We start from the raw sequence: 16,117 nt of genomic DNA on the forward strand, positions 1-16,117 counted from the left end.
GGTAGATTCTCGCGCTTTCGAAACTTTTTCTGGCCCGGTGGATGTGTACCATTCGCCTCTACTAGACATTTCGTCTCAACATCCCCTTCGCGATTTGCACGCGACGATAAACTCAGCTTCATCCTTTCATGCATCGTCCATTGGGATATTTGCGTTTGCAATTTATGACTGTGAGTCTCCGATGAAATCACAAAACTTTTTTTTTTTTTTTAAATTCATGTAGAAAATTTACCAGAGATATAAATTTACACGATAAAAATTAGAGGACGTCGAATAATAATTCGAAAGTCCTTAACCCAGAAGAATGAAGAAAAAGAGCCAAAGGGAAGGAAAGGGGGTAGGTTATGTATAGTCTCATCCACCCACTACATACCCACTTGTTACTGAGCAGCTTGATACGTTCCACACTCTCCAGCTCGACATTATTCAGAGCATGCGAGCTGGTGTGAGTTCATGCGGTGAATAGAGATGGAAAGAAATGGAAGAAGAAGAAGAAGAAGAAGAGAAGGGCGTCGCGTAACGAGCTGCTGCGTCCCGAGGGTGTTCGCTGTACTACTTCATCTTTACAATTCCCTCTGGGCCCCGCGACCCCGTCACCCACCTTTGTTTTTCCTCTCCAGAGACCTCCAAGGTCCATTCGATACACTTCCCTTTTTCTACATCGTTTGTTTTCACTCGATTTGGTGCCCACTGTTACCGATTTGTTTAACAATACCACGAATTACTGGATAACTCACGTGTCTAGCATTAATAGCGGAGTAAATTAGAGCTAATTGGGCTTAATCATTGGGCATTTTCCTGAAAATGCGCCTGGAAAGCAGGTATGGCGCCCAAAAGTGGGTAACTGGCTTGAATTTTTGAACGGTGTCAACCGAGAGCAGAATCTCACGTACCGTTGGTATATTGGTTGCATACTGCTCGACTGTATATCGCTACTGGTACAAACAGACTATGAATTTTGACGTGACGTCGCTGACGAGGAACCGGAATTTACGCGTACCGAATACCAAATTCCGTTAACGAGGCTTACTTGTGCATAATTCTTTTGTCCTCAAAATCAAATCACACTTCTATTCATTCCCGAGCTACCGAGTACAATACATAATAGTAATAGTGATAATTGTGATCAATAGGTTAAATAGTAATTGTTGCTTACCTTTGGATGTGTCCTCCTAGGGAACGCGACTTTCGGGTCGATCTGAAACATAAAACATATAAATATATATTTAACTGTGATGTCAGCCAGGAGGGTATCGATCGCTCGACATTTGTGTAATACGACTACGGTAATTTAAATATTCTTACAATGGGTACCAAGAGCAACCTCTAAAGGAATAAAACGATGGAGAGTGGAATGCTGAATGCAACAGGGCTCTAACTAGAACTCTTGCTTTTCCATCACGTTTTTTTCTTTATACATTTGCGGTCTTAATGCAACCGCCCTCTTTCTCGGTTGGAAAAGCAAAAAAGCCTCAAATAAAAACTAAAAGCCATTTAATTCTTCTCTATAACTCCACAATTCCCGTTCTGATGGTCTTTTCTATTCCTACGAGTTCCTTAATACGCCTTTAAAAATATCTTCCTCAGGATTCCCTTGATCCAGGCTAAGAATCCAATCGATTACTGCGCAATGCTGATAAACAAGTAATTTGTTTATTGTGGTGCCTCAGATCTAATATCCCTCAGCGAACGCTAGGGTAGCTATAAACCTCCAGCTCATCAATAGTTACCAAATACAGGAGGTAGCTCACCACGGCAGTTCGTACCTGTCGGCAACATCGGATTGCCAATACTCGGGCCTTCCATTTACCCGATCTCAGAGGATGATTTATGGTAATCTTTCTGGTTCCGTGCCGGTCGTTCATCCTGGGTCTCCCTCCTCCCACCTGGTGAAATCACGTGTTTACTCGGCTATTCCTACCGCCACACCCACTAAATCGATTCTCCTCCTAAACACCGTCCTAAAAATTAACCAATCGTCTCTATGCTCTTTCCGACAACTTTTCTTCTGTTTACGGCTGATGGGTGTAAACACCACCTCATATTGATCACCTGGAGGGAGAAAACCAACTCCTGAGCTGTTAACCTTTCCCAGAGAATTCTTCCAACGTTTCGTGGAAGTAATGACAAGGACAACTTGTTATTCGGCATGCTTATAATTCTCCGGGTGGTTTGAGCCTCTTTAAACGTTGGAATAATCCCCCATGGCGAGCTATTCCTCCGTCAGATGTCGAGTCGACAAGTACAATTTGCTCAACCCTTCCCTTCTGTGTTGTGTTTCTATAATTTCATACTTTTATTGGAGTAAAAGAGAGTGGGGCGTCCTAGAATCGACATTTAATCCTGTCGTAGGTTATCGAGCGTAATGAGGGAGCCGTAAACCCCTCAGGGTGATGTTCTAGGTAATATACAGCGAAATTGTTTTTAAAGACTCGATTGAGCGATGATAAAAATAGCTCAGCGTCTTTCTTGGTAAGCTAGTATGGCAATATTAGCTGGAAAATATCAGAGCTGGAGGAAAAATAAAAGAGAATGCCTTCTCGTTATTTCACGATAGGAGTGAGAAAGGTAAACCACGAAAATAGCAGCCTGGCATAACCAGTTTAAGGGATATCTCGAGCGATGATCGGGCACCGGTTGAAGACGATGGGAATTCAATCCTGAAAATAGCAAAAAATACTCTAGAACCGATAAAATGACTGAGACAAACAGTTCCTTCGCCCAAGGTTGGGGGAGTAGGAGCACAACCAGGGCTACTGGAGGGCTTAAAGGAGAGAAGGGAGCATCGGTGGGCTTAAGCTATTCGTGGTTTTTACCCGGCTCTTATCGATTACACTTTTCTGGCACTTTCAAGATGATATCGCTTTCTTGCTCTCCATTACAGTTTATAAACTCTCGGCACTCCTGGGTTGGCTAATTCGATCATCGATCTACGGAACAACATAGTTGCTGGTAAAAAAAAATTTATCAAGTGGGTTGCTAGTGAAAAAAACTAAACTCTAGTCTACTTTTTGGTTGGAGAAAAGGAAAATACCGGGTGATAAATTAGACCTCGGGAATTTCAGAGAGAGCCTAGTCTGATTCCGGGAGAGTTGAGCTGAGTCTTTGAATTTTCTACCCTTCACCCCTTCACTCATCGACATTTCGGTACGGAAAAAGAAGACGGAGACGTCTGAGCATCACTCAAGATTTAACTCCGGTCTCTGAGTCGGGCTGGCTGGCTGGCTGGCTGGCTGGCTGGGGAGATCGGAGTAAATATCTGGGAGCTACAAGTGGGAGATTTTCTCACCCCTGGTTGAATCCACACATGCACTCAACTCCGTCACCAACATCAACACCAACACGCTCCTTATCCACCCACTCTACTTCCACTCGTATTCCCTTACTTCCTCGTCATCCTGTCTCGCTATATCTGTCCTTGTCGCCCTCAAGCCCTAGCTTTCACCCTCACTCTTCAACTCCCTTGCCCGAGGTTGCTAGTTCGAGAAGTATCGAATAGCTTTGCCGAGCGCTCAATGGAAGCTGAAAGGTTTCCGGTAGTGAGGAAACTTTTGACTGACGTATCTCCGCTTCTACTACCTTTTTTCACCTTCTTCTCCCTCGGCATTTTGCTGTCATCTTTTCCTTTATTTTTTACGCTCCTGCCTTTTTCTTACCTCCCTGTTTAGTTTTTTTTTTTAAACTCTAACTAAACTCCTCCGGCTAGCAAACAATCGATACTCATTTTCTTATAGGTTTCTGTCTCTTCGGGCTGTTAATGATCTAGTCTTGCTGGTCCGTAGCACATCAAACCTAATTCTACAGCACCAAAACTCTTTTCTGAAGGCATTGGAGCCAAAAAAATGACAAACTTCAGCCTAGTCTTGATGCAGATCCTGGTCCAGTTGATCCAATACCCAAAATCCTTGCTTTCTAGCATGTAAAAGCATCAGAACATGCTTTGAAGCTGATCAAACCTAGTTTTGAAGCAGTATGAAGGTTGATCTTGATAAAGTCCAGCAGTAATCCTAATGTAGCACGAAACTAGTCATGTTACAGCAGCAGCATTCACCCCTCAAGCATTTAAGACCAAAAAGAACACAAACACAAGCCTAGCCTTGATGCAAATCCTGTTCCAATCCACCCAGTGCCTAAAATCTTTATTAATCTGAACATACGCGTTAAAAACGCTAGAGTAATGAGTTATATCTCTCAGATTCGTCACCCGGGGATCGGGGAGAAAAAACAAAGAACCTGAAGCGGGGTCGGGAGATAAAAAGTCAAGAGTACAAGACTGTCGGCGCATTGGTGATGCTAAATGGGACCTACGGTGTGAGTTGTAAAAATTTTATGTTTACGACTCGGGGTGACACTCATCCCCGGGGTACAACTGAGGACTACCGTAGTAGTAGTGGTTGTGTTGCTCGGCGTATCACTGCAGTCTTATTCACGGAATGGAAAGCAGACCAGGGGATGAAAGTTGGCGGGTGAGAGCTCTAAGGGTTGATAATTTCGCATTTGCACGTGTCTCAGATAGTAAAACATTAACTGTTTGATTTAAACACAGACCAGTGGGTTTATTGTTATTGTTATTAAATTTTCGACGGTTTCTAGTTACTACCCTCGGGAGCTTTGTCTACCGCAAATAGGGTTAATTCGATATAAATTCAAGGCAAATACAGACTGAAATTGATTCACTATTTATATATTTCGGTGAATTTATGCCCTGCCAAGGTAATCGAAAATTCGTTATAGCTTATAGCAATATTTATATAAATGTGTTGAGTTCCAGTTTTGAAATTAAAAATATTATTTATTATTTTTTCAGGTATTAATTACAAGATTGTGAATAAAAAATACAGCAAATGTCTACTTAAAATACCACGAGACACTTTGTATACTTTAGAGTGTAGTTGAGAAGCAGACGAGAGACGAGGAAGACGTGATGAGGATGAGGGGGTGCGTGATGAGGGTGAGGGTGAGACGGGTCCGCGACAGTGCGACAGGGCGACAAAATGAAAGCACGCGAGTGAAATATCGTCGCTGTGAAAAACGCACCTACGACAAAGCCGAGGGAGAGAGAAAGAGAGAGAGAGAAAGTATCACAAAGCAGCTGAGAGTTGAGAGCCGAGAGTGCAGAGAACAACAAAAAATTTATCTTTTTTTGTTCGGCATAATAGTCGAGAAAGGGTGCGACAATAAAGAGTTGAGAAAAATCTTTAGCGATATCAAAAAGAAACAAGAGTGTAATGAAAAATGTATGTTCTACAGACCGGGGCAAAACGGGTTTGAAGATGGATTTTTCTTAATTCCCATTGGCGGAACTCTAAAATCCTCCGTAAGTTCTATTCCAATGAAAATTATAGACGATACAGATGTACAAACTCGGGAAGTGGTGAAAAATGTCCGTCATCTGTCACCTGATTCGTCGGCAAGGTAGAGCATTAAATACCTCCCGGTGAGAATTTATCGAATCCATTGGCCTTCTCCCCACCAACGCACCGGTCAGTTATTACACAAGACTGAGCGATTGCTTTTAATATTCGCGCCAGCTGGGTAATACAGATCTCCAGTCCATAAATGCCCCTGGCGTTGTACATTTTATTTGTATTTTTATTTCTATTTCTTCCTATACTTTCACTCGTTTTTGTTTCTAATTCCTTCTCACACGAGCTTCGCGACATCTAGTGATTAAAATGGAGCTTCGATTTTTTGGGAGTATTACGCTATTGTTTTTGATATTCCAAATTTTTCCGCTAATCTAAAATGTCCATAACTTCTGAATGAATTAATATTTTTAAACCGGACGAAATTTGGCTAAAAGATGAGAATTTTTGCTACAAATTTTGCTTTAAAATTTCTTTTTTTAAAGTCATTAGACTCCAAGATATTAAAATTTGAAAAGTTATAACGAGAATTTCATCATTAACAATGATAATCAATTTTTGATTTTTGGCAACACTTTAAAAACCTATAATTTTTTAACTAAATAAAATTTTTGAACGGGTCAAAATTTAGGTCAAAAAGGAGACTTTTTGCTACAACTTTTGTCCCAAAATTTGTTTCTAAATTCACTAGATTCCAAGATAAGAAAATTTGAAAATTCATTATTAATAATGAGGAGCAGTTTTTGATTTTTGGCAACACTTTAAAAGCCCATAACTTTTATACTGAATAAAATTTTTGAATGAGCTAAAATTTGGATAAAAAAGAAGACTTTTTGCTACAAATTTGTCCCAAAATTTGTTTTTAAATTTATTAGATTCTGAGATAATAAAATTTTAAATTTAATAATGATCTCATTAGTAGTAATGATGATCAATTTTTTATTTTTGGCAACACTTTAAAAGCCTATAACTTTTAAATTAAATAAAATTTTTGAACGAGCAAAAATTTGGATGAAAAAGGAGACTTTTTGCTACAACTTTTGATTTAAAAATTTTTTTCAAATTGATTAGATTCCGAGATAGTAAAATTTGAAAACTAATAATAAAAATTTTAATAAAACCAAGTTAAAGAGTTAGTAGAGTTTTTTCTTATTATCAAATAAAGATTGTTTATAGAGAAAGAGAACGGGAGCAAGTTCATAAAGAGTTGATCGGTGTCAGCTGGTGGAAAGGTTATGTGTGTAAGTCGGATGATATCGGGCGGGCGCCGAATGCCGTTGACGTTGTCGAAAGATTTTTGACAGCCGGAATTATTAAAAAATCCTCAGTAAAATCTATCGACATTTATCTGTATATTTGTATATCTGTATATCAGTTTGTTACTGTTATTCCTATAAATATACTGTCTACTGACTATTGACTACCGACGTGTACCTCGTATGTACGATAATCGCTAATCGTTAATGCCGGTACTTCTTCGATAGCTTAATACGTCGACGTAAAAATAACCTGTTTGTGTATCTTTATAATCTCTCGTCAATGTGGAATTTACTTTTTATGAATATTATTTTTCCCCTTTTTATTTAATTAATTTATTATTTTTTACATGACTTTATTTTGGGTAGTAATGATTTTCTGTCAAGTAGAAAAAAAATTTAGTTCAATTAATTATTTTTTTACTTTTAAGTCGAAATTACAGTTTTATTAATAAAAATATGAGAAATTTGTCAGGTGTTATATAAAATTTAATTTATTATCCGGATTGACGTAAGAACTTCTTTAATTATTGATTTAACTTTAAAAATAATTAAATTTCAGTTTAACTTAAAATATTATCAATATAAAAATTCAAAATTAATTATCTCGGAATCTAATCTTTTGGAAAAATATTTTTGGAACAAAAGTTACAGCAAAAAGTCTCTTCTTTTACCTAAATTTTAGTTTGCTCAAAAATTTTCATTAGTTCAAAAGTTATGAGCCTTTAAAGTGTTGCCAAAAATTGATCATTATTAATAATAAGATAATTATTAATTTTCAAATTTTATTTTGTCGGAATTTAATGACTGAAAAAAAATTTATTGGAACATAATTGTAGCAAAAAGTCTAATCTTTAAGCTAAATTTTGGTCCGTTCAAAAATTTTTATTGGTTCAAAAGTTATGGGCTTTTAAAGTGTTGCCAAAAATCAAAAATTGTTCATTATTATTAATAATGAATTTTCAAATTTTATTTTGTTGGAATTTAATGACTAAAAAAAATTTTTTGGGACAAAATTTGTAGCAAAAATGCTCATCTTTAAACTAAATTTTGGTTTGTTCAAAAATTCCAATTGGTTCAAAAGTTACAGACATTTAAAGTCATCCCACGTTTCAAAAGCCCAAAAAAAGGTAATTTAAAGAACTTTGTGGGTAAAAAACAAAATTATTTGTAATTTAAATTAGCCTAGCCGTTGAAAGCCGAGAAAAAGCTAAATGTACAATGATTATTCCCGGAGAGTTTGTTTCGGACGCAATTGCCCGAAAGATAGTATCTCCTCATCAGGATAATGATAAACAATTTTTCCGTAAAAAAATGATGAATAGCGAAAGTTTTTTAGCGACGGCAATTCATAAGCCCGAAACAAAAAGGAAAAAAAATTTAAAGAATTGAGGAGGGTGAGGAGTGGTCCGAGGATGGGGTCGGAGATAAAAATACCGAGGAAAGTTAAATAAAAGGAAATAAAGGAGTAAAAGGAGAGTTTATACCCGCGCATTGGTTTAATAATTCATAAGCAATAATCCAAGTCCGTCTGTCAGATAGTCACGTTCAGTCTTGAGCGTGATTGGGTTGCATTTGCTGTCCATTGTCACCTGATTGCCCGCACTTGTCTTTCGAACACACTAAGTAAATCACCGCTATTGCTTCAATCATTATTGTTTATTATTTACCGGTATTTGCGAAAAGGCACCTCGCGACGAATTCACCCTTTTAAAGGTTATTATTATTGTTAATATTAATATTAATTAAAAAAAGTTGGGATGCATAGAGCCCAGATGCCGAGTACACGCTCCCTAGTCGGATACAATTTCGCCTCGGTCTGGTGGAGCTCGTTGCCTCTGACACTTTGACGCAACTCCTACCCTACGAGAGTCACCGATGTCCAGAGGACGGAATTCTCGATCCGGACTCTGTTCTCCGGAGTTTGAGAGGAAGCAGATAGAGAACTCCAGAGGAGAATGCCTGTGTCAGGCAGTTATGAGTTACCTAATTGTTTTGTCATTGTTTCTCTGTTTACTTTCCTTTATCACTACAAAAGCATTGTTTTTTGGGACGTGAATTATTACTTCTTGTCGTTAGAATAAATAATCCTCCATATTAAATTCTCTGTTTATTAAAATTATTATTACGGGTTAAATTTTGGAGATATCAAAAGTGATACGAATAACTTCGAAAGATAATTGAATTTTATACAAAAAAGGGGTTTTTTTTTTTTTGTAACTTCAATAGTTAAGCCAGAAATTTCAATATTAATTTCTTTATTTTAAGGGCAGTTCCTAAAAAGTTTAAATAAGTAATTTTAAATTATTATTTTAGCTAAATGATAAGAGATATCAAAAAAATGAGGATAGTTTTGTACCTTCGATATTTACCCCAGAAATTTCAATTTAAAATTCTTGATTTTAAGGACCGTCCCTAAGTTTCAAAAGTGATTTTACATTTTTAATTGTTATTTTTGCTAAATGATAAGAGATATCGAAAAAATGATAAGGATATTTTTGTATCTTTAATATTTAACCCAGACATTGCAATTTTAATTTCTTAATTTTGCGGACCTTCCCTAAAAAGTTTAAATAAGTAATTTTAAATTATTATTTTAGCTAAATGATAAGAGATATCAAAAAAATGATAAAGATTCTTTAGTATCTTTAATATTTTAACCGTAAATTGAAATTTTAATTTCTTCATTTTAAGAACCGGCCTTAAAAAGTTTCAAAAAGTGATTTTAAATTTTTTAATTATTAATATGGCTAAATGATAAGAGGTATCGAAAAAAAATGATAAGGATACTTTTGTATCTTCAATATTTAACCCAGAAATCGCAATTCTAATTTCTTTATTTTAAGGACCGTCCCTAAAAGTGTAAATAAGTGATATTTAATTAGTATTTTGGCTAAATAATAAGAAATATCATAAAAAATATTAAAGATACTTTTATATTTTCAATATTTAACCCAGAAATTGCAATTTTAATTTCTTAATTTTAAGGACCGTCCCTAAATAGATTCAAAAAGTGATTTAAAATTATTATTATGGCTAAATGATAAGAGATATTCAAAAAATGATAAGGATACGTTTGTATCTTCAATATTTAACCCAGAAACTACAATTTTAATTTCTCAATTTTAAGGACCGTCCCTAAAAAGTCCAAGATTTGATGTCAGAGTTTAAAACTTCAACTACGCCTTAAAAATAAGAGTTATCAAAAAAATGATTAGAACATTTTTGATAGAAAATTAAATTTCCTACAAAAAATGTTTCGTATATTTTTTTCGTACTTGATTTTAAAGCCAGAAATTAAAGTTTTTGATTCTGTAAAAAATAGTGTTAAAGTTTGATCTTTGCAAAGTGTATTATATAACATTAACAATAATAAAATATAATTCTAGGGGGTAAATAAATTCTATGATCGATAAAAGAAACGTACCGTAAAAATAAGCTCTCGAATGAAATAAAAATACATAAAGAGGTTTAAGATTAAAGCGATGCTTGGCTTGTCTATAGCCTATAGTCGGTTTGTTTTTATATATAAAGATGTAGATGTATAGGAGTTTTGCTCTCGGTGAGTACATAGGAGAAACGAAAGTTCCGTCGTAATCCTAGCTACTTAAGAAGTATCCAGGAGAACTTGCCGCCAAGTCTCCGACGTAACGTTAAGATCCAAGTTTCAGAGGATCACTCTAAAAGCTCCGAATAAAGCTGGTGCTTGCATTAAATTGGATTCCATCCTCATTACTCTGTTTCAATTATTCCTTTAATTTTATCCCATTCTGGTGGATCTTTCGCTATTTTTACGGCTAATTTTTATTTCTCAAGAATAAAAAAAAATAAAGCAGGTTTTTTATTTTCCCGAAAATCATAGAGGATTTTATCAACTCTGGATGATGAATGCGCCACTGCGTTCGCCGCATGAGGTTATAAATAATTAGCATGATGTATACGCGGTCGGTGGAGGCCTGCCAGAAGCCCCCAGCTACATCTACATCATAGATAAATTTTATGATCACGGTCAGCTCAGGGGTGTTCATCCTAGACCTTAGTCTTGGCTGGCAATCCATTTCTTCTTTTAATACCGACGATAATATTAACTAAAAAAATTTATACTCAACATATCTAACAGTTGTTGGCCAGCTCGCTCAAGAAATAACCATTACTGTTCTATTCATAAAGGAAAAAGAAAATATTACCACCCATCAATCCTCGTGAATAATGTTTTTAAACTTAAGGTCATTTACTTTATTTGGTTAAATTTCAGTAGTTGTCTCTTTTATTCTCAAGCTGGGTTATTTTTTGCTTTATTTTTCAGGAGGGACCGAGGGTTCTTTTATCCGCTAAATAATACCACCCGAATATACGAGTCACGTTGTATCATTTCATTCAGTCGATAAAGAACTTTCAAAGAACGAGTAATTCATTGTTTATCTTTCAGTGTTTGCTTTTTTTTTTTTTTTTTTTTTTAACTGTGTAGATTAATTTTTTCCCCTTTTACATATAATAATCCGTCGCTGGATGTACCTAGCTCATAAATATGTAAAGAGATAATATTTTAAGCGTATGCTGAATTTTTACTCGACCTGGGAATATTAAACATACTAGTTGCATCTTAAGTAGAAAAATAATATTTAACGATTTTACGTTTCGTCACAAACTCGATTCATATTTAATTATAAATTTCTGGGTTAAATACTAATAATATGACAAAATTATCAGAGATATGTTTTGTAGGAAATTTAATTTCCTACAAGAAATATCCTTGTCATATTCTTATAACTCTCATTTGAGCGCAATCGATTTTTGAATATCAAAAACTACTAGCAACCTTGCAATCACTTTCTTTTGTTAAATTGCACTGTACTTTTTAAACTATTGACGTTTTTAAAGATATAAACTCATCCCGATGTTACACTCAAAAAATGCTTTCATTTGAGTACCCACATGCATTTTTGATATATTTTTCATATATACATATATATAATATATAATGTATATATAAATATATGAAAAAGTGATGTGGGTACTCAAATGAAAGGTCTTGAAGAGAGTAACATCGGGATGAGTTTATATCTTTAAAAATGTCAATAGTTCACAAGATACAAGGTCATTTCTTAATTATTGATATTTTCACAGATATAAGCTCATCCTGATGTTACACTCATCAAGAGCTTTCATTTGAATACCCACATGTATTTTTGATATATTTTTCATATATATATATATAATATATAATATATATATATATATATATATATATATATATATATATATATATATATATATATATATATATATATATATATATATATATATATAATATATAATATATATAAAATATATGAAAAATTGATGTGGGTACTCAAATGAAAGGTCTCGATGAATGTAATGTCGGGGTGAGCTTATATCTTTAAAAATGTCAATAGTTCACGAGATACAAAGTAATTAATTATGTATCTAGAGATAGAGCATTTTCGAACGCAGCCTAAATACTTATTTATACTTTATACTTTATACTTTTTTATAGAAAATTAAATTTCTATTGAAAGTATTCTTGTCATTTTTTGATATCTCTCAAAAAAACCCCATATTTGTAACCCCTACGCCCCACAATGTCCCTAATGGTTCAAAAAACACACAAAGACTGTTTAGTCGGCCATTAAAAGATTTAGTTACTAACCCGGAACCGGAAGAGCCTGACCAGGACATTAGCCGATAATTTTCTGAGAATAAAAATTCTAACCTAAAGAAATCTTTGAAATAAATCTTGGCGATGAGTTAAATAATCGATGCCGCCCCTTAGGATGTTAAAATAAGGGTGGTAAGAATCGATCGAATAAAATATCGCTTTGCGCTGATTCGCTGTGGATTTTTCTATCCCTACGGGCGCCAGTGTATATTTCTACTTCCGTTTCCGAGACTTTGCTCTTATTTTCCTTCCAGTCCCTTTTCTGTAAGAAAAGAAACCCGTCAAAGGGGTTAAACCCTCATTCTTCTTATCCTTTAGACGCCTACCGCTAACCAGGAGCCTCACCATCAAAACGGGCTTTTCGCGTCTAAGATCTGTTATGCGGGCTGAGACATCCCAAAGAACTTTGACAATTTTCCGGGATCCAGCCCAGGAATTTCCGTCCTTTCGCTTCCTTTAAACAATCATTAGAGAAATATTTCCAGACTGGAAAAAAAAAACCTCCAAAAATACTATACTCACTTATAACCATTGTAATTATCGCTGAAATTAGGCGGTGCGAATTAACAGAAATTTATCGGTTCCGTGAGAGCGTTGGGCGCCACCTACCATGTCTTAGTATATATCTTGGCTATTGTACTTTCCAGTAGTCAACTGGAGACTCGATTCGAGAACCACTAAATTCTCGATCCGGATCTCAGCCCGTTTTTTGGCACACCCATTGCCGTTTTTCACCCCCGGCATTAGTTATTCGGGAAATATTATCCAGTGCAATTAATTATAGAGCATAAGGTATGCTAATTAATTAATTTATTCATTTGCTCACCTTTTTGCCGTCCAATTCGTGGTTCCCTTGGGCTAATACTTTGTCTACGCTTGAAGGATCTGCGAATGTGATGAATCCAAAGCCCCTGTAACAAATTAAACATTTTATGTTATTTTTGGGTTAAATATTGGAGATACAGAAAATTGTGAGACCTTTTTTGGAAAATAAAAGCCCCAATTATTGACACTAGAGACAAAGTTATAGTTTGATTTTTTTTAAGCAATCAAATATCAATATTAATTTTGTTTGTGGTAATTGTCTCAAGTAATGTTTTTACTAATCAATTTCTTTTTTTAAAATCATAATCACTGATATTTACTAATTAATTTTAAATAAGTAAATAGATTATCCGGATACACCAATTATTGGCAGGTAAAAAAACTGATTGATCTAATTATTGACATACCTTCACCCCAATTATTGACACCTATACTAAGCATGCCTAGAATCATCTGCTTATTTTTATTTATCCAAACTTATTATTAAGTAATCAATTTTATTAAAGTTTATTAATAATAATTTCCATAAATGATTAATTACTTTTAAAAATATAAAAATTAATTTTAAAATAATTTATTTAATCAAGAGTTCAAACTCTTACAGGTAATTTTTTAGGTTGAAGTAAAAAAAAGGCGTCTTAGCGCTGTCGAATGGCTGTCAATATGAGCTTCAACTTAAAAATTATCAACTAGTTATTGACACCCATTATTTAAATATTATAAAGCATACAATTAATTTCGATTATTCAATTTTATAAATTTTTCGTATATTGTTAATTAAAAAAAAAAAAAAAGATCATATTATTTGATGAAGAAATTAATTTAAACTCGGCATTTAAAAAAAATGCTTTTCTAATCAAAGTTGTTAAGAAAGTAAACGTTCGTAAGCTGGTTTTAACTGGTGCTAACTTAATTTTTTAATAATTAATATTTAATATTAACTGACAGTAATTTTTTTCAATTTTTTAATTAATTAGAATTTAATAAAAATTTATATGATAGTTATTCTTATGACGGATGATTAAATATATTTAAAAATAATTTAGGGTGTCAATATTTAGAACCCTGTCAATAATTGGGGCTTTTAGTTAAGATGATTTAATTTCCTATCGGAAGTATTTTCTATCGAAAACAATCGGACGTAAATTTGGAGAAAAGAGCATTATTATAGAAAAATTTCAAATCTGTAAAATTCCGGGTGAAATTAAAGTTGTCTCAGCCGGACTTGTGTTGGACAAATATTGAGCCGGTCATAAATTTGCGTACGTGTTTACATTCCCGGGGTGAAGCTCTAGTGGGTAAAAGGGAAGGGGATAAGTCTCCAGCACGAAGGAGAGCAAAACAAGACGCCGATACAACACGTATATAATAGATCGAGTTGTGGGTGAGTCGCGAGAGGAAGAAGGGAGAATGTCGGTCGAGCCGGACGCAAAGCGGTTTGCATTTTTCATGCCGAGGCAGTTATTGAAAATATTTACATGTTATTTATGGGGCACACATGCTGCAAGATCCGAACGCAGCAATATCTACTACCCTTGTGCTTGTACTCGTACTCAAACTTGTACTCTTTTTATTCACTCTCTTTTTTGTATTACATTTATATTTTTTTATTAACTCCGGAGGAGAATTTTCCCGCTTAAGGACTAACTTTATTTATTTTTAAACCCACTACAGTTTTATTTTCACCAGTGGATTGAATTTTTGATGGATTGATCGTATGGAGAAATTGGCAGAGTTTCCTGAGTGGAAAGGAGTTTCCGCGAGGATTTTTCTCCGTAACTCTTACAAGGAGCATCATTGTAAGCGTCTCATATATTTCACTGGATGCTCCGCTAGTCAACTGACTCATTCCACGCTGGATTACAACCTGGATAACCGGATAAGTGAAGAAAACGATCCACTTTGTAGGAATGGATTTTCACAAACAGGATTCTGCTATTCAAATTATTTCCACGCAAATTTTCGGCTACAGGTTGGAACTATTCAAACATTTCAATAACTTTTAAAATAGAAATTAAGTACACAGAAAAAAAGAATTATTTGTCTCAAATAAATCAATTTATTTGAGTCGTTATTTTAAATATTTCTTTATAACTATGTACATTTAGTACAAGTAAATATAACAGTTGACTCGAATTATTTTATTATTTGTCAGAAATATATGATTTATTTGTGGTAAAGATGCTAAGTTTGTCCGAAACAACCACATCTTTGGAATTAAAACCCTCAACTACTGCTCTCATGACGTCACTTGAACGTTGAAAACAAAACTTGAAAGTTTTGATTACAACTTAAACTACAGCGATGTTTCAAAAATAGTTTATTTGCATACATAATAGTGTCTGCATAAATAATATTAATTAATAACTATTCATTAATTGGGGATTAAAAAAAGTCATACCTAACCTATATGGTAAGGTGTTTAAAATATTATATTTTACGAAAACAAATCTAAATTATCCTTAACCTACAATTATCACTTTCATTCAATAGAAGACAAGGAAAATATTTCATTATTCAACTAAAAGAATAGAAAATATTTTTTTTTTTTATTTTAAAGCCATTATAATTTTTTAAAATTGATAAAATTAATTTAGCAGATATTTAATAATTTTTAGAACTTTTGTTAACAAATAAATTATGGCAAAAAAAAAATAAAAAAAAAAATTGTCATGTAGAAATTTTAAAAAATTAAAAATGCAATTTTTAAAAAATAATTTTTTAAAATTAATTTATTTGTTAAATAAAATTAAAAATTAGTCAAGTGACAGCTAACTTTAATGTTACAATAAATTTTAAAAGTTCATTATTGTCGTCAACTATGATTTATTTACCACAAATAAACCATATCTTTACCATGAATAAACTATTTATTTTACGCAACTAAATCGCTAAAATATATTATATATTTGCCAGAAATAAATATTTATTTGGCCGAATCCAAATATCTTATATATTTGGCACAAATAAATCTTATTTCGATCAACTGT

At 33.9% G+C, this 16,117-nt stretch overlaps 1 protein-coding gene across 5 annotated transcripts in view; it reads right to left on the bottom strand.

Annotated features, from left to right (window-relative positions):
• LOC123264899 (RNA-binding protein Musashi homolog Rbp6) overlaps nucleotides 1-16,117 on the bottom strand; it is a 348,561-nt gene that overhangs the window by 139,853 nt on the left and 192,591 nt on the right. For all 5 annotated transcript variants that reach the window (XM_044728425.1, XM_044728424.1, XM_044728423.1 and 2 more), the window contains 2 exons: nucleotides 13,129-13,213; nucleotides 1,157-1,198 (listed from right to left, as the gene is read on the bottom strand). In XM_044728425.1, coding sequence (XP_044584360.1) covers nucleotides 1,157-1,198; nucleotides 13,129-13,213 — 127 coding nt within the window. The remainder of the gene's footprint in view (nucleotides 1-1,156; nucleotides 1,199-13,128; nucleotides 13,214-16,117) is intronic.

This window comes from Cotesia glomerata, linkage group LG5, assembly GCF_020080835.1.
Source record: "Cotesia glomerata isolate CgM1 linkage group LG5, MPM_Cglom_v2.3, whole genome shotgun sequence".
NCBI classification, from domain to species: Eukaryota; Metazoa; Arthropoda; class Insecta; order Hymenoptera; family Braconidae; genus Cotesia; species Cotesia glomerata.